Here is a 23,099-nt window from a genome sequence, read left to right as displayed (position 1 = left end):
GGGGCCCCAGGGGAGCTCCATCCCATCATCTTTCAAACCTTCCTGACTACCTGGGATGCTGCTCACCTACATGGCACCTTTGTGCAAAGTAGAAAAAGGGGCTCCCTCTCGGTGGGAAAATTAACAAAAAGTAGCCCCTCTGAGCAGTCGCAGCATCATGGGTGAACCGCCTGGTGGGCACAAGGTGCTTCGTGGGAGGAAAAGTGCCCCCGACCCCTCTCTGCCAGGCATCTTTGCATTGTGCACTACCTTTGGCCCCCACAGCTTCCCTCAAACAGAGCAGGCCTCCAGTGCGGCTCGGTGGGCGATGTGTACCTGGTTCTCCCCAGGCTGGTAAAGCACAAGCCAGGGGCCCTGTGAGGCTTGTCGCCCGGTGAGGTTCCCGCCCCTGGACCAGCTTCATCCATAAAGGATCGGGGTCTTTAGTGTTCTTCAGTCACTGAAAGAAGCAGGATGCTGTCAGCTGCCGTAAAAATGTGACCTTTGAAAATTTACAAGAGCTTAGGGTTTAAAAGCTGCGGCGTTAATGAGGCATCCTATTAGCATCTCATTAAAGGGAAGCAGAGAGAAGCCTGCCCAGCCCAGTGATGGGCAGAGAGGGCCTCTCTGAAGCACCAGGCAGGAGGAGGGCTCTCCTCACCTGCCTCTCTCTTGTCACTCCTCCCAGAGGATCATCATGTCAGGGGAGCAGAAACATGACCAGGAACGCTGGCAAAAGGCCAGATGTCTGGGTGGCTTCACCGATGTCCCAGATGATGTGGTGGGAGGGGGCCAGGGCAGCTTCCCTCAGTCCTGCCTTCCTCCCCCGGCCTGGGCTGTGCTCCTGGTTGGTTTCTGTGGCATTCTTGTGCTGGGATCCCCCTGGCAAGGAGAAGTGGAACTGGGGAGGCCTGCTCGGGCTGGGGGAGACCTGGAGAGCCTTCGGTGGAGTCACAGACCTTTGGGGACTCCGGACCAAGGGAGAAAGTCTTAGCAGGAGCTCAGTTCAGAGCTGGAGCCATGGACCCGCACACAGTGCTCCCGAAGCCTCCAGAACTCTGGAGACCATGCGTTTACTTTGGGCCTGGAGCCCTTTGCGGGAGGAAGGGCTCCGGTCAGGCCCAGCTGATTCCCATCACCAGCTGCAACATCCCTCACCCACCTGGGCGCCCAGGCCCCTGGCAAAATGCACAACCGTATTCAGTTTTTTCTTGAGGGAGTGGAGAAAGGAATGTTCATTTCATTGTTTAAAAATAAATAAATAAATAGAAATTTCTGAGCTGTGATTTGCTCGTAGCTTCAGAAGTTGCTAGTGCGAGTAGAGAGAGTGGCCTTATTTATCTTTCCTAAAGGGAAAAATGAAAGACCCTGTTTCCCTTCTCACAGCAGAACGGCTTTCTTGTACATAAGAACTTGCCTGTAATCGTCGTGAAAGACAGAGCCAAGCGGTAGGCCTGCTGTAGCCACCCCTGGCTGCACCCAGCCATTCTGGGCTCACCCCTGTGCCCCCGGCTTCCTTCGGGAGGCTGACTTGCGTACAGTTTGCAGAGCTGAGTGCTCCACTCCTCTGGGAGCAGCCGCCTGAGGGCAGGGCTGAGTCTCAGTCACCCCATCCCCAGTTCCCCGGGGCAGGGCCTGGCAGGGAGCAGAGGCCCAGTGCTTGTTTACTGAAAAAACCAACTAACCAAAAAATGCATTGGTGAATGACCTGGCAGGAGGGTTTTGGAGCCAAGGGACTAAGCCCTTGCAAAAATGTGCAGTGTTTCAAGTTCAGAAACCCCACAGTTTTAGAGCAAAAACAGGGACTCCTAAAGTTTTCAAGTTCAGAATCGGGGTTACTCACTGTGGAGGAGGAAACCCTAACCTCCGCTACTGGTGGCAGCCGCTGCCATAAGGCCCAGAGCCTTTAAACTCCCAGAGCCCTTCCGGACCCTGTCCCAAAGTACCAGGCGGAGGAGGCACAATGCTGATTCAGTGGGCGACAAATGGCAAGGGCGGGAGGACCCTGAAAACCAGACCTGCCTCTGGCCTGAGAGGCCTCCGGGAACCCCGGGCTGCAGAGAGGGGCTGCAGCACCCCCTCCTGGCAGAGGGGTCTCTGTACTGTCCGTGAAGGAGGGTGCTCGAGGAGGCTGGAGTGTCGTCCTTCAAACCTCACCCCCCAGACAGGGCCCTGAATGGGACATCCCACAGGCTCCTTCTCCTTCGCAAGCCTCTGGTTATGGGAAGCGACCTCTGCACCTCCCAGCCCACGAGCACCCAGGGGAAGCTGGGAATGCAGAGCTGGCTGCAAGCAGGGCGCTCTGCAAAGCCCTCTGTTTACAGAGAATGCTATAGAAGCCACGCTTTTGTTCCCTAAGTGCCACAGGACTATCGGTGAGTGTGGCTAAATCCCCAGCCCCCTCCCCAGCACCCCCACCCCCACAGCCAACCCCAAGCTCCCATTTGTCCCACTGACAGAAATGGGGCAGGGGCCTCTGAGAAGGAAGCTTGTCCATTGAATTGTTCTTTCCTCCGGAGACTCACTCGTCCCTTTGTTTCCTGCTCTGTTCACAGAAGCAAAGCATCTGAAATGCAGGCCAGAGATAAAGTGCAGCCTGATGCAATTAGCTCCTTGTAGCCCACAGGTCCTAATGGGATACGGCTCCCCTCCTCCCAGCCGGCCCTAATGCAGGCGCTGTTTGTCATCTGCATTAGGCATCAAAGACCCAATAAGTGCTGTCCTCCCTCCTCTCCACCTGCCCCTACTCAGCCATTCCCGCTGCTCAGGGAGGCCCAGTGGGGCGCTGCCCCCACCAGCTGGCTCACTGGGTCAGCTTCTGTGAGAAGTCAGGAAGACCATGGCCCTTACCTGAGAGAAGCCTGCAGATGCCCCTTCAGGCCCCCCTGGGGGACAGCCGGCTCTGCCCCCCACCCCACCTCCTCCTTCACCCCCAACCTGGTTGGGGCTCTGGCTGCAGTCTTGGGAACTGCGGAAACTTCCTGAAACCACCTGTGCTGAGACCCACCCCCCACCCCCGCCACATCGCAGTGATCCCAATCCCAGGCTCTCCAACATGCTTTTGGATTTCTTCTTGTTCTTCTTTCTTTTTTTTTTTTTTCTTATTATAATGGTAATGGCCATAGTAGAAAATTTGGCATACAGAAAAGTAGAGACAAGAGAGTAGAATTTACCCATATTCCTCTCACCAAGAATAACACCCCGGCTAGCATTTTGGTTTGTTCTCTCCTACACGTACTGTTTTACATGTGAGCTTCTATTTGTGTCATTTTATGTCCTGCTTTTCTCATTTAACATTATAGTGTAAGCATTTTGCCATCTCATTATGCATTTCAGTAAACATGATTTTTAATGACCATATAATATTCCATCAAAGCTGTAGCTTAGAGACCAATGCTGTGCTAATGTTTGTTTTCAACCTGGGGTTCATTTTCTCATTAATCTAAATATCTAAATTAGAGAATGAGATCCTGAAACAGAGAGCCTCCCTCCTTCCCACAACAAGGAGCCGAGGGTCCCAGGGAAGATGCTACATGTGCTGAGCTGTCCTCCCACAGGTCTCAGCCCCTACCCTCCCCACACCTCCTCTGTGGAGTGGCACGTGGGGGCCTCAGAGGCTGGTATGGGGCCTGACCGCAGAGGGTGGCGGGGGAGGCACTGGGTTGGGTGTTCCTGGGGGTGGGACTGCAGCAGAAGCCTACAAACACTAAGCCCAAATGCTCTGCAGCTCCCCGGTGGCGCTGGGTGTGGGGCCCGGTCTCTGCCGCTGGCCCCGTGGCACCACTCCGTGGATGGGCCCCAAGGCAGCAGCCCTAGTCAGGCCGTGCTCATCCTCCTGCTCTGCTTCTCCCCAGGCCCCTGGAATCTCCAAAGCGGACAATCAGTCCCAGGGACTCACGACCAGCATCCGGTGGGGGCAGACGCCCATCAATCAGTCCACGCCCTGGGACACTGATGAGCCACCCTCCAAACAGATGAGGGAGAGCGACAATCCAGGTGTGTACTTCATCGGCAGCCAGAGACTCCCACGGCGAGGCTGGGAAGGGGGTCAGAGGCCCCCTGGGTACTCCAGCTCCTCAGCAGGTCCCAGCTCACGGGCCTGCAGCAGCCCAGGCCTCAGGCTGCCTGCGGGTAGGGACCCTGTGTGTCCTGGGCAGTAGCTGCATCTCTACCCCTTTCTCTGCTACTCAAGAAAGCTTTGGCGGAGGTGGAGGGAGTGAGAGTGACATCACAGGAGTGACTGTGAATCGGCTTTGTGTTATTTTGAATAGTCCTTCCCAAACCTCAGGATTCTGGTTCATATGTCTCTCAAGTCACACCTTCCAGGGAGGTTTTGCCTTGCCAATGTTGAAATGAGAACCGGGATGCTCCACCCCCCGGGACTGAGGACTCCTCACCTCCTACAGCACTCCAGGCCTTCTTGGGTCAGCTCTGACCGTAACAACACCTTCCCTGTTACCACACATTGGTCCCAGACCTCCCCTTAGGATACACAGAACTCGTCTGCTTGGCCCTCCACACCACAGCCCTACAGATACCTGAACACCCCACTCATCCTCCCCTCCAAGTCTTCTGCAGGATAAACACACCAGGTCCCTCGGCCACACTCCAAAGCCTGTGGCTGCCAGTTCCTTTGCCCTCCAGAGAATTATCTCTCCCTCTGCGTCCCTCAGGGCCCGGAACCCAACGCAAAGAGCCCACATGTGCTATGACCAGCACCTCCTTCATTCAGCCCCTCTACTTTGACCACTGCAGCCTTAGGTCACTTCTGATTGGCTGCTAGCCCCAGACATGCGCTGTCACCAGTGAGACCCCAAGACTGTCATGGCAGCAATTCTGACCCCCGTCCTCTCAATCTGCCTTAGGTAGCGGGGTGTAGGGACTCACAGGCAAGTCCTTGTCAGTATCTTCCCCTAGGACTCTAAAGATCTCTTAGATTCCAGCTCTTTCTGCTGACCTCTGCCTAACCCTCCCAATATGATGTCACCTCCAGATTGAGTGGTGATATCCTCCCTGTCATACAACTCATTGATAAATAGGGTGAGCAGGGCTCAGTGCACATCACTAGAGACCTCCTTTAGGTCCCCAGCATCCTCTGGGCCAATCGCACTCTGATAATCAGTCACCGCCATGGCCCGGCATCTCTGTACCTTCACCAGAGTTCCCAGAGAAGTCACTAGCTGTGCTCCCAAGTTCTGGTGCATCGTTCCAGGCTCCCTGGCTAATCCTGGAGAGAAATGAGCTTAGGATGGCATGTCTTGTGCTTAAGACACCAGGCTGGCTCACAGCTGGCTCCTCTTCCTCAGACTTAGGGACAATCCCCCTTAGCAGCCTATTCTAGAATCTTGCCGGCACTGCTTCACCAATATTTGCCAGCTTCTAGTTTCCTCTAACCTCCTATTTCTGTGAGGGAGCTCCCAGCTCCCCTTCTCGTCTCTGGGGCTGGGGTCCTGAGTGGCCCCCCGGCCCCCACTCTCTTCCTCAGTCTCCCTGCCCTCAGTCTATACTATCATTCCAGCAGCATCATGAAAACCAAGGTGGCATTTGGGTGATGGAGACCCAGCCCCACACTTATTCAGTCAGCGGTGACCCAGGCTGCCTTCCCCGTCACAGTGTCTTCTGGCTTCGCTCACAAGCACGCTTGGGTCACCTCAGTGTCAGCTCAGCTCAAGGGGACCTGACCCTGCTCGGCCTGACCTGCTCAGCAGGCCTCGAATCTTGTATCAAGTCTCAGGAGGTGTGTCTTCTTCAGTCAAAATTCCCTTAAGGGCCAAATGCACTTCTGTTGTTTCCCCCAGGGCCGGCCATGCAGAGGTTGCTTAGGAGAAAGCCTGGCCCCCCAGCTCCTGCCCGCCTTCCCCCACTTCCCGCACCTCCTGCTCTCCCTTCCTGCACCACAGGGCCCTTGCACGGCTCCAGGTTCTGGTGTTCTCACCTTGCCCAGCAAACACCTACTATCTTCACAATCCACCTTTCTCCCCACCTCCTCCAGACAGCTATTCTCCAGAAAGGAAGGAAAAACACCAACATTTATGGAACATTTAATACATGCCAAATACTCTGCTAGTTTTTCTTTTTTCTTTTTTTTCCAAATACATTTTCCTCATTCAATTCATCCCAAGAGACCTCTGAGGTAGGTGTTGCTAGTTCCATTTAACAGACGAGAAGAATGAGGCTCAGAGAAGATAAGCACCTTGCCCGGGGCTCCTGGCTAATAAATGGCAGAGTCAAAATTTGAACCCAGAACTCTTTGAAGGTCTCTGCTTTTTTTCTCTCTCTTTTGTTGCCTCTTGAGCTCTCCCAAGTAGATTGTGCTCCCCCTCTGAGCCTCCACGGCCATCTGCTCATATACCCCCAAAGCATTTATCCTATGCTACCATAATCACAGATTTTTAACCTGGGGGTTCCTGGATGCAGGTGTCTTTTCCACCTCTGTGACCTCAGCACCCAGCCCAGGACCTGGGGCAGTCGGTGTTTGCCGAGGGAATGTGTATCCAGCAGATGACATCTCTTCTGTCTCCCTTGCAGGCACAGGGCCATGGGTGACCACGGTGGCCGCCGGGAGCCAGCCCGCCCTGATCGCACACTCCTATGGAGTGACCCAGCCTCCCACCTTCAGCCCGGCTGTGAACGTCCAGGCCCCAGTCATTGGGGTGACGCCCTCACTGCCTCCCCACGTGGGGCCCCAGCTCCCGCTGATGCCAGGCCACTACTCACTCCCACAGGCACCCTCTCAGCCACTGAGCAGCGTGGTGGTCAACATGCCCGCCCAGGCCCTGTATGCCAGCCCGCAGCCCCTGGCCATGTCCACACTGCCTGGCGTGGGGCAGGTGGGCCGCCCGGGACCCACTGCCGTGGGCAACGGCCACATGGCAGGGCCTCTGCTGCCTCCACCACCACCAGCCCAGCCGTCTGCCACCCTCCCCAGCGGTGCCCCTGCCACCAATGGGCCCCCCACGACTGACTCAGCCCACGGGCTACAGATGCTGCGGACCATTGGCGTGGGGAAGTATGAGTTCACCGACCCCGGGCACCCCAAAGGTAAGTTCCGCTGCCCACATACTCCTGTGTGCCCACATCTGTGCTTCCCCGAGCAGTCATGACAGCGGTGCGGACAGGAGTGTGCTCTCCAGCAGGTCCCTCCCTGGCCTCACGCAGCCCAGAAGTAGTGGCGGGGCCTCCCCCTGCCCAAGACAGCCTGGCCTCAGGCAGAGGAGGCAGAGGGGAAGGTGGAGGAGGAAAGGAAAGCAAGGCGAGGACCTGTGAGCTGGCAGGGAGAGGAAGGGAAGGAAGAGCCTGCAAAGTCCGGGGTCCTTCTGCCTCCAGCCCAAGCCCTAAGCCATTCTCACCTCTGACCCCAAGGCCAGGCCAAGTATGGAATGAGCAGGAATCATCTGCTCCTCTGAGGCCTCCATGGAACAGTCCTTTGTGGGGCCTTCTCCATTTTCCACCCATAAGAACAGTCAGAACATGAATTGTGTCCTTCCCCAGAAAAGCACCCTCTGCTGTGCCATCAGATGAGAGCAGCTCCCCAGACATTAGGTGAGGGGAATGTCTCTTCCCCAGGAGACACTCCCAGACCATCCTGAGCCACTTGGATTTTTTGTTTCAAGGACCCAAGGGTGGCTCTGTGAGGCTCCAGGAAAGAGCACCTCTAGCCTCAGCCTTCAGTTAACCCCTTTGCCCCACCCCCAGGGCAGTTTTCAAGGCAGATCCTTGACAACAGAGGCTGCAGGATGAGCCCCCAGCCTTAGGGTTAGGACAAAGTGCATCAGCAAACAGGAATCACTCCTGAGGTCTGTCTCAGGGATCTCTCCAGCTGGAATGCAGAAGGGGGCAGGAGGACAAGGGACCACAGATGTTAGACTGGTGGGGTTTATCCGCCCCAGACTTACTTGCTACCCCTTAGAGCTCCAGACAGCCAAGCCCCTCTCCTGCTGAGTAGAGAGGGGAGGCAGCCAGGCCTGGACCCAGTGGCAGGCAGGAGGGCACATGGTGGGCGGTCTGCCTGCTGGGGTACCCAGGCCTCCTTTGAAAGAGGGGAGTCCTAGGAGGTGTGGACCTCTGGGCATCACTTCTCAGCCTTCTCACTCAGAGCCCCTGGAGATGGCTTCTCAGGGGGCCCTGTCTCTCTGCAGAGCAATGACTCCCACTAGTCATTCTTTCCTGCCTGCTCTCATGCATCTCTATCTTTATTCTTTCAAGCAATTTTCGGACCTCATCAGGCATCCCCACAACAAAGCCGTGTCTAGATCTCCACTGGGTTTCATTCCCAATCTGATTGTACCCCAACTGCCTTTGTTTTGGAAATCAGCACTAGTTTTAAATGACAAAATTATAGAAAATTACATCTAAATTCTGGTAAACTCTTGCTTTGTTTAAGATCTTTTTAAAAAAAAAAATTGACTAAATTGATTTTTTGTTTGAATTGTTTTGGTTAAGCGCTCTCTCCCCTAAAAAGGAAAAAAAAAAAAAAAAAAAAAAACTTTACTCCCAGTTTATACACGGCCAGATCTGATACACTGGGAAATGGGTGTCCTGGCTCCTCCCAAGGCTGTACCAAAGCCCAAGGCACTGGGTGGTCTTCCCTCTCCCACCATAGGGGCATCTCCCCCTCCCCCAGAGGCCTCCTAGGGCTGATGAAAGGTCTTACTGATTTGCCAAGTTTCAGACATGTATCTAGGAAAAGGACTTATTCTGGGCAGAAAGGGAACTGGCCCAGTTGGGCCTAAAGTCCCTGGTTTGGAGCTTGGCACAGAACTGGGGTCCGCCTCCTCAAAGGCACAGGTGCGTTCTATAATCAGCACCCTGAGCCCATAAGTTAGGGGCCCAGGAAGTTACAGGCAGCAGGGACACACTAGGCCAGCACGCCATTGCAGAGCCTCACCTGTAACATCTTTCTGGGGCCAGAGGGCGTGAACCATCCTCTGTACTGAGCTCAAACCCGCAGATAGGAGGGAAGGAGAGAGAGGGCCCCTGAGGGAGTTTGTCCTGCTAGCCCTGGAGGGTGGATTCAGGGCTTGGTGAGGCCAGGCATAGGGTCAGCCTAGGAAGTGTCCACAGCCCTGCCTTCTGGTAAGCCAGTGAGATCCCTCCAGCTCCAGCCAGCGACAACCGGTGACCCATCTGTCACGCTGATTTCCATAGTCGGCCAGTGAGCAGGCTGTGTCCCCAGAGATTACATTTAACTCACTTCTCTATTTATGGCCCTCATCAGCTGATTTATCCCCTTATATTTGTGGTGAAGAAAGACAATGAAGCATGAACATACAAATGCCTCCAAACTCAAGCCTGGGTGGGTTGTGTGGGTTTTTTTGTGTTTTTTTTTTAAGTAATTTCTCCTTTCATTTCTAATCTTAAAAGCCTTTATTGCTAAAGCTATAATTTGTCTGTCAGATCTAATGTCAAACAACTGCATATTTTTTAAAATAAGAAACCCGAATTTTAAAACCAAATCTTTGAAACTTACCATGTGAGAATCATATTCCTGACAAGACCATGTGGGTTTGGATTTGGGTCACTTTTAATTTTGCCCCTAGGGATTTTACATCTCCAAAACCCAATTGATTTCACACTCCTAAATGACAGACAGCTGGCTCCAAGTGAGAACCGGGAGGCACCGCGTGATGGTATCAACACTAGTCAGAACTCCACTTAAGGAAGGAAAAAAAAGAAGAACTTTCTGTTTCTCCTGTTCGGTTTGAAAGCTTGCCCGGCATTATAATAAGATTCACCATAGAGCTCCTTGAGATCTAGCTCATTAAAGTCCCGCGATTTTTCCTCTATTGTTTGACATGACAACCTGGCCTCTCACGGGGTTGAGTAATTATGGAGAGATCCCCTCCATGAAGAACAGGTCTTGCCAGCCAGAGGGATGGGCCACTGGTATTTTTAGACTTCATTAGTGCCCTGATTTAAAATTTCACATTTTGTTTCTTGTAATTATCTTCCAATCGATGGAGCTGAAATTTCTGTTGGGGCTATGAGAGTCTGCCTTCCCAAAAAGGGCGTTGGGACTTTAATTTAAAACTTAACCAATTGAAAAATAAAGGTGGTGCAGAAATGCTTTTTGATTTGCAATAGGTCAAGCGATTGTCTCTCTTCTGTGACTAGAGAAGCCAGCTTGCATGCAGTTCACTTTAATGAGTGTTATTTAAATGCATTGAGCACATATAGATTTTCTTAAGAAACTTATAAGATGAATCTTTCTTTCTCTAAGAACAATTTGGGGGTAGGATTTCATTCTTTAAAAAAAAAGATTATGTATTGAAAACTAATTAAAATATAGATTTCATGTGTGCAAAGTGATAAGGGAGGAAAAAAGAATTAGTTCTATTTGATTCCTGTTATCATATACCTGAGGCCTTTGTCTTGTTGGACTGGAAACCGTGATGTAATCTATGGGCAGAGGTGGTGGCCAGCGTCAGGCCTTGTGAGATGAGTGAGGGAAGTCTAATGTCACTGCCCCAGTACCCCAGGAGCCCAGTTGTGTGAGGGCAGAGGTGCAAGCTCTTGGTGTCATTTTTCTATCCCCTACCTTTTTCCACAAATGATTCCTGGGGGCTAAGACGGTAGCCAGAGACCTTTAAAAGCCCCAGACTAATGGTGAGCTGTGGAAAGTTTATATTTTCACCTGCATGTCCAAGGAGAGAGAAGCAAGTTTGTACCTGCTCCCTTCTTCTGAACCAAAAAGCAAAATCCAAGTTGACCTGAAATGGTGAGGGCTTGTCTCTTCTGACTTCAGATTTTGTAGGCCTAGAGTGAGGGGCCATGAGGATTCCCACAGCCAGGCAGCCATGTTGTGGGGTGTGCTCAGCCCCTCCCTGTGGTTTCACACCTCTTCCTTCTCATCCTTGCCCCAGAACCCCACCCCGGGGGAGCTCTGTGTGTCTTTATGCCACCTTCCGCTTGGAGAGCAGCCACTCTTGTCTCCATGAGTGGCAAAGACAGGATCTGGAAAAGATACTTTGAGGCATAGTGAATAGCTGTGTGATGGGGACAGGTCTCCTAACCTCTCTGAGCCTCCTTTTCTTCATCTTTAAAATGGGATGAGAGTACCATCTTCATCAGGCATAGAGGAGGTTTGAATGAGATTGTGGACATGAGCATACATAGTACTTTGCCCTCTTAACTCTGCAACACTAACCCCAGATCTAGAGTTCAGCAGAGACAGAAGCTAGTGAAGAGGGGAGAAACAGAGCCCCCTCCCCGGTGCAGAGGAGATGGAAGAAGCCCAAGTTTGTTCATACTGTTGGCAGCCCCCTGGTCAAGCAGTGTCATGGGACCATCATGTCCCCATGTGTAAAAGGGAGTGGATGTGTCACCTTCCTGGCAGGAGGATTTTGGACTGCTTTCCCCAGTGTGGAGCCCAGCACAGATCCCCCCATCCCTTCCCCACCCTCTGACATGCCAGGACACACACTGCTCAGTGCAGATTCTGGAAGCAGCTGGGAATTCATGATAAAGCTGTTTGCCCACGCATGGTTAGCCCAGAGGCACAGAACGTCCAAACTGAAATCACCTTCCCACAGACCTGCTTCTCCCGGGCCTCTGTCTCAGAAATGACATCACGAATCCACCCAGGAGTTCAAAGTCAGAGCCCATGGTTGTCCTTGACCTGCCCCCTTAGGCACTGAGTCTGAAAACTTCTTTGATTCTGCCTCTTCTGGATCTGTCCTCTTTCTGTCCCCACCACCACTCCCCTCTCAGGGCACCAACGCCTCTGGCCTGCCTTGGTGGCCTCCAGGCCTACGGCACATCGCCTCCCACCCAGGCCTACGGTGCAGCCAGCATGGTCTTTGCAGAACCCAAGTCCGGTCCCGTCACTCCCTGGCAAATGCCTCCACCAGCCCCTGCTACCTTCAGGACAGTGCCCAACCCTTCACGTGGTGCCTCAGGGTCTCACTTCTGCCTGCCTCCACCTTCATCTCTGCTGTTCTGCTCACAGGCTGCCCTGAAGCCATGCCAAGCGTAGGCTTGCCTCCCTTCCAGCTGTGCTCTGTGCTTGGGCACGCACCTGCAGTACAGTCACCCTGCTCCCGTGTCATTGTCCCCCCTAGACTGCGGGGCACTGGGGTGGGGGCAGGCACCTCCACCCAAACGCTTGCCCCAGAGCACAGGGGAATCTGAAACTCTGACTCGGTTTCCTTGTCTATGAAAGGGGATAATAATAGAACGTGCTACTTAAAGTCGTTGTGAGGATTAAGTGAGTTCTTTGACACAGAGCCCTTGGGATAGTGGCCAGCATGTCATGAATCACTGCAAAAGTCCTTGCCATTAGTATCTTCACTACCAATGCCAGGGCCACCTTCCAGTGTCTGTGGCCTTTTAGGGGCCCAGGGTAACCTGAAAAAGCCAGAGACCAGTTTACCTTGGGAGTCTTAGGAGATTGCGTCCCCATGGTGATGTTGGAAGCACCTCGTTCCCAGGGGTCCACTTTCAACACAAGAACTTGCCTTCCCGCCTTGTCACACTTTACACCCCTCCACATTGCCGTAACAACCAGAAGGCATCAGGCTGTTGCGGAGACCCTCCCCCCAGTTCCAGGAGCTCTCTGTCGGAGGAGGTGCCAAGCTCACTGCGTGGGTCCTCCTCCAAGGCCATATCAGTAGATGGGACAAAAAGAATTCTGTCGCTCCTGCAGACCAACCAACCAAGGACGCAGGCGGAGGGAGTGGGTTAGGAGCATGTGGCCAGCAGCACGGAAGGCGGCCAGGAGCCCAGGTTCTGCACCAGACCCCTGGTGTAGAATTCAAACTCCACTACCCGCTGACCCAGTGGGGCTGTGCTAGAACACTGGTGTCTCTGAGCCTCAGTTTCCTCATCAGTCACATGGAGAGAATATTAGTGCTGTCGTCATAGACACCTTTTAAGGACTTAATAATGTAGGCAAAGTCTCAACACCGCGCCTGGCACATAGTAAGCCCACAATAATGTTAGCTGTTGTTATGACCGCCGCTAATGTAAAGAATCCTGGAGGAGAGTTATCGTCTGGTGCACCTTTGACTCAGGCCCGCCATTGTTTCTAAAGCAAGGTTGGCCGAAATAATCTCCCAGGTCTAACTGACATAGCCCTCAACACAGATCTGGAACCAAATCCAAGACACGCTGTTACCCTAACTTTCCCTTTTCTAGCCTGCCCACCCCCCTCCCCAACACACACACCCTCACCTAAGAAATATGTGTCTCAGAGCCTGTGGAATTTGACACTTCGTCTACACGGGGTGCTTGGTCCTTGCCTGGGCAGTACCTGCCGCAGCCCTGCCTCCGAAAGCCCTCCTCCCCTTCCCAGGACTCTGGCCTCCTGAGGTTTGTTAATCATTAATTGGAGGGTTGTCCAGGGCTTAACTGTTGTGTTAACAGATCATTTGATGATGAGCGAAACCGGCAAGCGGAAAGATGCAGCAAAGGCCCCTAGACCACCCAGAGACCATGTCATTCTCGGAACAGCGGGTGACCCCAGCACCCCAGCCTGTGTGTAACCGTCTCAAGGGCCCTCTGCTCAACAGGGTGCCCGGGGCCCCCTCCCCAGGGAACTGAGTACATGGAACTAGGAGTAGCATATGGGCTTTCAGCCCCAAATCTCTGCTGAGCATTTTTGAGATCAGAAACCCTGCTCTGGCCCTAACTGTTGACGGGTAGGGCCAGCAGGGTCAGGACACCACGGGAATGAGAGGGCTCTTCAGATTAGAGCAGAGGGAGAGAATATTTCCTTTCTGGGGGCTTCAGGAAATGGCACTGACCCATGGCAAGAAGCCAGCTGCCTGGTCTCAAGCCCACACAGATACGAGCAGGGATGATCACTAGGTGCTAGATCACTGACACTCAGAGGCCACCGAAGAGCATGAGTCAAGTCACCTCCTTCGCTGCTGCACCACCAAGCATTTACTGAGCAAGTAGTGTGTGTAGTATTAGGCACCTACTGTGCGCAAGGCCCACAATAGCTCTTCCCACTCAAAAGATGCTGTGGAATGTGCTAGCTGCATGCCCCATAACAATCTCTGCTCCTACAAACATGAGGCCCTGTGGGGATGCCTACAGTGTTCCAGACACTGTCCCCGGTGCTGGCATGGATGGCAGTGTCCCTGGAGGAGGCTGCACCCCACTTGGGGAGTCCAGGGGGAGGCAGCAATAAAAGCCACAGGGGCTGGAGAAGAGAGGTCAGTGTGGACTGGGCCTTCAAAGGCAGTCAGAATGATGGAGGGGAGTGAGCAGAAGGGAGGTAGTCCTACAGAGGCAAGATCTTAGGTAAGAATGTTTGAAATAAGTGCCAGCAACACAGAATTATGATTTCTCAATAGAGAAATCATATGATTTCTATCATAGAGCCACACACACACTTCTATTCAAATGGTTCATAGGGCCCGTCCTGATTTGAGACAGGTTCAGCTAAGTGATTTATACTTGAGGGCGCCAGAAGTCCGTTCCCTGACCTCTTGGTACACAGAGTTGAGGAAGCCTGGACTTTCCTCCAGCTGCTTGGCTTTACTTGCCCAGTTAGTGAGGCCGGGTAAGGATCCCTGATCTTGGGCAAGAATCCATTTTATCAGCCATTCTGGGCTTGCAAGGTGAAATCATCTTGGTCTTGCAAGGTGAAGTCATTCTGGCTAAGGTCAAGTCATTCTGGTCAAGGTCAAGTCATTCTGGTTTTGGAAGACCACTCTGGTCTTGCAAGGTGAAGACCCCATGGTCTTCAGGGGCTTTGATCTGGGTAGGAAACCCTTGAGGGCCATGAACCCCTCACTGGGAAATCGGTGCACACCCAGCGTCCAGAAATTCTTTGTAAACCTTTCTCTCTCCCATTGTGACAGGTTAATGGCAAGTCTCCTGTTGCCTAATCATTCTGCAAACATCTAACACATGCTGTCTTTGCTGGGAAGGGCATGCCGTGCCAGCCTGCTCCCTAACATTTTTCCGTTTTTAAGGTTGGGAACGAGTTTTGAGAGGGGAAGAGCTGGGCAAAGCTGTGGTGTGCCTGCTGCCGGTCCCCGTGTGATGGGAAGGTCACTGTGCCCCAAACCATGAAACCAACGGGAGGAAACGTGGCCCAACATTGGCTTTAGCTGAAATGACATTCCATTCAAGAGCACACTCACTATTCCAGAAGCATAAAAGGTCAAAATAGCACGCGCATGTTAGGAACCGAAAACTTGGTGTAAATTGCTTAAAGGTAAAAAACGGCCAAAAGCTTGCAGTCTGTTGAAGTCGTCACCATTGCCTGTTTTCATCATATAACGCTCTTTCTTTTCAAAAACGTATCTTAGAGGGAAGCCCAAGTGTGCATCAGTGCATCACCAAGAAAATGCTTTTTTTACTTTCTAGCTCTGCCAGCCGCCTTTTGGATGCCCTGGCAACTGCGCCGTGAACTGTCTGGTTTTGCCCACTGGCCCCTCACGGCCTTTCCCTCCTCTTTTCCACGTGACTCCTCACTGTTGTCATGGCTCCGTGTCTCAGGCCCAGGTCTACACACGTAAGGGCGACTGGGGATCTGTGTTGCGCCCCTGTCTATGGAACCAGTGTCTTGGGCTGTGTATGAGTGTGTCAGGGCTGTCTTCACAGCAAGCCCCCCACTGGGCAGCTAAAACAACGGGGGTTTGTGTCCTCGCGGTTCTGGAGGCTGGAAGTCTGAGATCAGGGTGTGCCCACAAGGTTGGTTCCTCATGTGGCCTCCCTCCTCGGCTTACCCGCTGGCCATCTCCTTGCTGGGCCCTCACGTGGCCTCTCCTCTGTGCAAGCCCTCCTGCTGTCTCTTCCTTGTCTTACATGGATTAGAGTCCCACCCTCATGACCTCATTTACCTTGAGTCACTTCTTAGAGGCCCTATCTCTAAATACAGTTGCTTTAGGAGTTAGGGCTGCATATGAATGGGGCGGGGGAGGGGGGGAGACGCAATTCAGTGCATAACAGGCTACCTGTCAGTCTAGTTGGCAAATGGCGTTAGAGTTTGTCCTTGTCATCTTGCCTGGACAATGTCTCCTCCCCAGTCAGGCCGCACTCCTGGGGCCATCACTGACCTTGCCCGCATGGTACCATTTTTGACTGGGCCCCCCGTAAGTGTGTGGGTCCCTGGTCCGCCCTCTTCCCCCCACGCATGCCTTGTGAACCTGCTGGCTTGTGGGAGGTGGCGCTCTGGTCCCAGCAGCCTAGCCGTGTGTGCCCCATGGGCATGGCCCGGAGAGACCCAGTGAGCAGGCCCAGAGCAGCCCGGCCCAATGGGCCCTGTCTCTAGGTGGCTTTCTGTGTGCAGGGACAGAGGTTTCCAGGCAAAGAACTCCTAGCAGCTGAGGTAATTGCTTAAGGAGTGGGGATGGTTTCCCAGGGGATTCTCTAGAGACAGTTTCTGGGGACAATGTGATATCTTGGTGAGAGCCCTGAACTTCAGTTTCCCCACCTATAAAATGGGGGGGAGGGGGGTTCTAAATGATCTTTAAGGTAATATCCCACTCTTACATTCACTGTAGTGGTGTGGAAGGGGTGAGAGGGGTCAGAAAGGAGGGGGATGGGTTGTTGCTTAGGAGTAAATTCTCACCAACAGGGGTAGGTGATGAGTTGCCTGGGAGAGCACAGCTGGGGAGTGGGGGCAGCTGTCCATGCTGGTTGATGCAGCTCTGTCTTTCGGAAGGGCATGGAGTGGATATTTTATATTCATTATATGTTCACTCTGCATTTATGTAACCCTTGCATCTGCCCTCTGAGGTGGATTCACAGAGGGAAAACCGAGGCTTGCATGAGACACTGGCCCGGATCTAAGTGGTAGAGTGGGAATGGGAGTCAGGATCAAGACTGCCTGCCTCTAACCCCCATTCCCTTTCCACTGTACCACACCTTGAAGCTTCCCCAGCTTGTCACTCAGCATTTCTGGGCTAAAGATGGGTCCCGATGGCTGTCTTACATTTCCTGGGGTCATGTGTCTGATATCTCTCAACATAAATCAGTGATTCTTGGGTTCTTTCGTCATCTCCAAAAGTACTGTGTGACAGATGGATGGGTGAGTGGATGGACGTAATTCCTCAAGTAAACCCATGAGGGATGTTGGGCCCTTGCAGCAGACTGCAGACAGGGCACTGGCCACCCCAGAAGCCACTGGAGCTTGGGAATCAGGCAACCCTGGAGATTCCTTCCCACCGTGGCATCTCCCACATCTTCTACACAGTATTGCCAATGCAGTAAAGTTAATGGAGCCAGCCAGCCAATGAAGGAGCCAATTCCGTGCAAAGATGATACATCTTTGAAGTTAGTGAGGTCTATGGATCTTATGCCCTTTTAAACAAACACAGTTCTGGAAATCCACCAAACAGCAGCACTTAGAAGGAGTTACTGATGCTGTGTACCTCTGTCACCGAGGGATGAGGAGCCACCAGGACAGGGCTCCTGGAACTGGCTTCCCTCTGACGTCTGGGTAGCCTTCGGCTCCTTGGGAGCTCAAAAGATGTCATGCCTGGCCAGCCATTCTTGTCCTTTGCAAAATCCCCAGATCGTGGCGCTCAAGGAAGAGTGTGATAACATGGAGCCATGACTCTCTTGAGGAGTATCCGTCCCAGCCCACAGCCTCAGGCCCAGCCTCAGGATTAGCTGGACGAGGCGCTCAAGCACAGCTAGAGCGTTAGTGCTTCCAGGCTGGCCACGGCTCAGGGTGGTCCCTGGGCTCGGGGAAGGTGAGCGGACAGTTTCTAGGAAGCGTAGATCTGGAACGGGCTGAGAGACACAAGCCTGCCCTTAGCCTGCCTGCAGACTGAACGGGGACCATCACGCCATGGCCCCGGGGCCCCCTGAATATGCTCTGCTAATGCTCTGCCCAATTTCAGTCTCCTCCCCAGTTCACACTGCTCGCAGTTGCTGAAGAACACAAAGTGGTATTTGTTGTGCCCACAGAACATCTGCTGAAGGCAAAACTTGTGTTCATCGCTCTTCACTTCAAAAGACTTGCCGTGTTATAAAAAGAAAGGGACCATCTGTCCCTCTTCTGGACCCCAGCACCTCTTGGAAAAGATTTCTGTGCAAGAAGGCAGTGAGAAGTCAGCGCTGACTTCAGGGAACTATTCTGAGGCCGGAAGAGAAGGGTGCCTCCCCACTGAGGGGAAGTTGAGGTGGCAGATGGAAGCCTCTCTGTGGCGGCCATGAGATGGGAGACACTGGTGGGAAGGAAGCAGCTGTGGGGCCGGGGAGACGCTCCATCTGTGCGAAGGCCCAATTGGGAGGATGAGGGCTGAGAGGGCAGCCCAAGAGGAAGGACCGGGAGGCATGGGGAGGGGGGGGGGGGGGGAGAAGGTGTAGAAGATGTCATCGCCATTCTCGACATACCTGCTGCCCAGAGTCAGGTATCATCCGTTTGCAGTCCTCTGCTCGGCTTGTCTGGCCTTTCTTATCCAAAAAGCCCTTTAGGACAGTTCTATATCTTGGGGACCACCGTAGGTGCCATGATTCCCCTCCAGTGGCTGATAATTGGGGTGTTCTTCCAGAGTGTGTGGGTGCGGTGTGAGGCCTGCTCAGGGTCTGTCTGCCTCTCGGCACCAAGATAGAAACATCAGCCGAGCAGCCAGGAGAACCTGACTGGGCATCCGGGTGGAGCTGAGGTGAGCACGGGTGGGACCTTCAGCGGGGAGGCATCCCCCCCGCCTCCCGGCCACACTCTCTCCCAGGCAGCGCGCCCACTGACTGCAGCTCCGCAAAAGGCCCTTCCTTCCACCTCCTCTACACACACCCAGGAAAAAGCTAGGTTTCTACCAGAATCCTAGCAGATGCCAGAGAGCCTTGGTCTGTGAACCTCTAAGCTTGAGGCTTATTTTGTTTCAGATCAAAACCTGCTTCTCTTCTGAGCTTCTGTCCTGGGGTGGAAACGGGGGGAAGGTGCTGGAGGTTCTGAAGTGGGGTCCTCTGAGGACACCCCTTGCTCCCATTTCCTACTTGTCTCTGATGGGAGGGAATGAATTGAGAGCTTTGCCTCTGTCCTGGGGAGGGCTTGCTAGTTTTCATCCACAAGTCTTAAATGTACAGAATTCCCCCCACTTGGGTGCATGCATTTAGATTCTGAGGATGAAGGCAGTTCCTGGAGTAGCATATTCAAGGCTCCCAGAATCCTAAAAGGTCACACTCCTTTTATTCTTGCCTCTTTTCACTTCTGTTCTTATTGATTTCTTTGCGCCCATAAGAAAACACAGTAGGCAAAGCCTGCTACTTCCATTGAAATAAAATATTCTGCAGTCAAACCACACACCATAAAGAAATAATTGCAGTCTGTATATATTGCTAATGGACATCTCTCAGCAATTCCCTGTCTCATAAGCTTTAAACACAGACATTAGTATAAATATGCAGAAACCCCCATTTGGGCAAATTACTCTGCATTTCTGAACAGAAGGAAGATTAACCATGTGCTGATATCTTTGAAGGAGTTCAGCAGAGCAGGAAAAATTCACTGGCCCTCTCTGGGAGGAGCTGGGGACTCTGTGAGGCCTGGATGGAGGACAGAGCTGGAGACCCAGCTGGTATCTTCTCCTCCCCTGGGCCTGGGGCTCCCCTGCAGCACTTGGGGCTTGGCCTCAGGAAGAGAGGACTGGCCACCCCCCTGGCCAGATCAGCCTCGTCTGAGCGGGTTGGTCACTTGGCTGTCCTGCTTCCAGAGCCTTCCAAGCTCCCAAGGTGCTGGCAGGTGCAGGAACAGAGAGTTTGAAGTATTTTCCCCCCGGCCTCTCATCTGCCTGACAAACACCCGCAGGGATCATCAGGCTTCCGAAGTAAAGGCCCATGAGGAGCCATGGGGAGACTTCTAGAGGCAGCATCACTATCTGAACTAGGCCCTAGAATCTCCCTTTCTCTGGCCCTCCTTCCCTACCCTGTGCACCCCCATTGAGGGCCCCACGCTCCCCACAAAGGCCAACACAGGGGTGAGGGTCTCTATCTTCTGAGGCTCAGCAGCCTGTGGCACCAGGGCCTAAGCCCAGCCTGAGCTTCAAGGGTCTGTGAGGAGAGCCCCTCCCTTTCAGGAATCGGCCCCAACCCCTGGTCACCACGGTGGGGAAGATGCCCCCGTCAGCACAGTTTGCTGAGCCCCGGGGGTGACAGGGTCTGGCCTCCACCGCCTGCTGATTAGACAGGAGGCAGCAGAGGCAGGGGAGGGCTCTGCACGAAGCTCACAAAAGTCCCCTCCAGGTGCTCGGCACAGGCCACCAAGTCCCCTTCACGGGCAGAACTCGAGGCTTGGTTGTCCGGGGGCTAGAGCAGCCAGGCGAACGGGGCGGGGGCGGGGGAGGCCAGCCTGCCGAAGGGCTGCAGAGTGGCCGCAGGCCTGCCTTGTTGTGCGACGTGGGAGCTGAGCTATGAGCTAGTCAGGAATCGCCGAGGGGGAGAGCGGAGCACAGAGGTCTTCTGGTTATTTATTTTGTGTTCGCCTGCCTTTGCCACAGTGGAATTGAATGCAGAGGTGAGCACTCAGCATTTACATTCTGAGGCAGAGGGAAAGCGCCTGGGCTCCTCAGAGCTGGAGTTGCCCCGCCCGGCCTTGCCTGTCACCGGGAAGTCGGGACAGGACAGGCAGGGAGCCTGGCGCCAGGCCCTCCTCAGCCCCCAGACCACCTGTGAGGCCGGGGTTTCTGTAACACCCCAATTTTCGAGGCAGTACTCTGGGGTGGCAACCTTAGCCAGAAACAGAGGCGCACGGGAGGATCAGAGCCTCTCCTCAGCTCACCCCAGCATGCGTGCAGGCTTCACTCACCCATCTCACCAGCGAGCATCTTGATGGTCTATTTTCATGTCTGTCTCCCCCACTCGACTGTGGATGACTTTAGAACACCCCCGCTGCTGGCCAATTTAGCAACTTTCTGTAAAATTTTAAGACACCCTTTTCTCAAGACCCTTGCTTGCCATCTACCAGAAAACTGTCACAATAACAAGAGAAATCTTGATGAGTGTGAGGTGATGGCGCCCCCTGGAGTTGTGCGGTGTGCAATTTGGGTAGCTGGAAAGTGACTTACTGAGGGTACTGAATTCCAGACGCTCTTCAAAGCCTGGCACGCACACTGACCATGTAATCCTCACGACAGCTACGGTCCAAACCCCCATTCTACAGATGAGAAACTCGGGCTCAGAAACATGAAGGAAACTTCCCATGTTTACCCAGCTGGTCAGGAACACAGTCAGGGTGGACACTGGGCTGTCTGGCCCCAGGGCCTTGCCCTCTACCATGTATGCCCTGTAATATCCTCAGTTCCTAGTTCTGGGACTGGCCCTGAGGGTGCCAAGCAAGGCTATGTTTGCTGTAACAGCACAGAAAGGACCTGACTTCCAGCCCAGTTCAGCCCCGCTCCTGCCCAACCCCCCCCCCACACACACACACTGACTCTCTACCTGTCCATTTATAAAATGAGGAGCCGGATGCAGAGTGTCAGAGTTCAGGGGCCTTGGGTCTCCCCAGAGGCTGCTGCAGGTTGCCATGCAGTCAGACCCGAGCAGGTGCCCTCGCAAGGACCCAAGCTGGGCCCATGGCTGGGGAGCCCCACACCCCCACAGGACTTGGGGCCTGTCAGCTCATCTCCACCAGGGCCTTTCAAGCTCAGCCCACCTGACTGGCCTCCAGGGCCCTCACATGCCCTCCTTCATCCAGGCCCTCCTTCCCACCTGGTCAGCCTCTGTGTGGTCTCAGTTCTGCCATCCACCCTCTGCTCGGCCCCTCAGGACTGCCTCCTCACCTCCTCCGGCCTCCAGGCTTGCCCTCTCTCGGGCACTCTCAACCCTGCTGTCAGAGTAGATTTTCTAAAGCACCGTGTGACCAGGCCCTCCCTTAGTCAACATCCTTCCATGGTCCTCATTTCTCACGAAGCTCCCTCACCTGTCACTCAAGGCTGTTGACCCCTCCAGCCTCTCCTACCCTTCAGCCCCATAGGCCTGGCCCCTCAGGGCCTCTGCCCAACAACACACTTACTTCAGCTTCTGCTCATTGCTCACAAGACCCACCCCTATTCAAACCTACCTTTGGTCTTGTTCCTCCTCCAGAAAACCTTCCCAGACCCCCCAGACCACATGGAAATCCCAGGCACAAGTGGCGACCTAGGGCTGACATGACTGTTCTCTCCCATGACTCCCTCTTCTCCCCAGGCAGAGGGATCTTGGGCCAGGGCCTGGGCCAGAGCCCAGCCAGGAGGGGGGGCCAGCAGCAAACAGTCCCCTGACTGGAAGAACAGGTACTGAGTCACACCTAACTTCACCCAAGTTGTGGCTGTGGTCAGCCCCAGCTCCTGGCCACCTCCTCCCTCAGCCCACACGGGCCTCTGATTCCCAGATTGCTGAGGCAGCTTGTCCTCCTTGAGTAAAGTGAGGGGTGACCTCGTCAGGGTTCCCCAGGACCATCCCCCTGGCCCCCTGTGGCCGCCGCACAGAAACCAGAGAGCCCTCCTGAGGAACTACAGGAAACAGTTACACATATGCCCATCAGAGAGCCCAGGAAAGTGCAACACTCCAACCCAAGAAGAGCTAGTTCTCACAGCCAGAAAGGGGAGGGGGGCTCAAGTAGCTGCCCTCCCAGCCCCCAGCCCGTGGGAATCCAGCTCCTCTCCTGGGGACAGGAAGCAGTTGGTGATGGATCAGGTTTTCCAGGAGCCTCTGCCCCAGTCAGTAAGGAGAGAAGCCCAAGCTCTGAATGTTCCCTTCATTCAGGAGACCCTCCTGTGTAGACTCCAACTACATCTCAGCCCCCAAACAGGCAGCACCTGCACACACGTGCACAGCCTCCCTCTGCCTTCATCACAGGGCTGGCTCCCCAGCCTGCTAGGCTCTGGTTGGGGCTTGGCTTGGAGCCCTCCTAGCACCAGGGCAGAGGGTAGAAATGGGAGCATGTAATCCCCCTCCCAGGATGAGGTCACTGACCTGGAAGGACCTGGCCTTACCCATCTGGGAGGAGAAATCCCCCCACTGACCCTTGTCCTGGGAAGGAACTCCAAAAAAAAATATGAGCAACCCCCAGGTGCACTACGAAGAAGGGAAGAGAGATGATGAGTCATGAGGCCTGAGGCTCTGAATAGACATTCGCTGGGAGCTTTGGGACCTAGTGCAGCCAAATGCGTGACTGACCAGACCTCGTGAGCCAGCTAAATCACGCCTGCCCTTGAGAAGGAGGAGACAGGTCACCA

The 23,099-nt window shown here is 54.0% G+C and overlaps 1 protein-coding gene across 5 annotated transcripts in view; it reads left to right on the top strand.

The window, feature by feature from the left end:
- Positions 1-23,099, top strand: part of KLHL29 (kelch like family member 29) — a 302,753-nt gene that overhangs the window by 237,151 nt on the left and 42,503 nt on the right. For all 5 annotated transcript variants that reach the window (XM_081832169.1, XM_081832165.1, XM_081832167.1 and 2 more), the window contains 2 exons: positions 3,834-3,975; positions 6,508-7,020. In XM_081832169.1, coding sequence (XP_081688295.1) covers positions 3,834-3,975; positions 6,508-7,020 — 655 coding nt within the window. The remainder of the gene's footprint in view (positions 1-3,833; positions 3,976-6,507; positions 7,021-23,099) is intronic.

Source organism: Leptonychotes weddellii, chromosome 10, assembly GCF_054177405.1.
Source record: "Leptonychotes weddellii isolate Sample4059 chromosome 10, ASM5417740v2, whole genome shotgun sequence".
Classification (NCBI taxonomy): Eukaryota; Metazoa; Chordata; class Mammalia; order Carnivora; family Phocidae; genus Leptonychotes; species Leptonychotes weddellii.
This window is presented reverse-complemented; position numbering and strand designations above follow the sequence as displayed.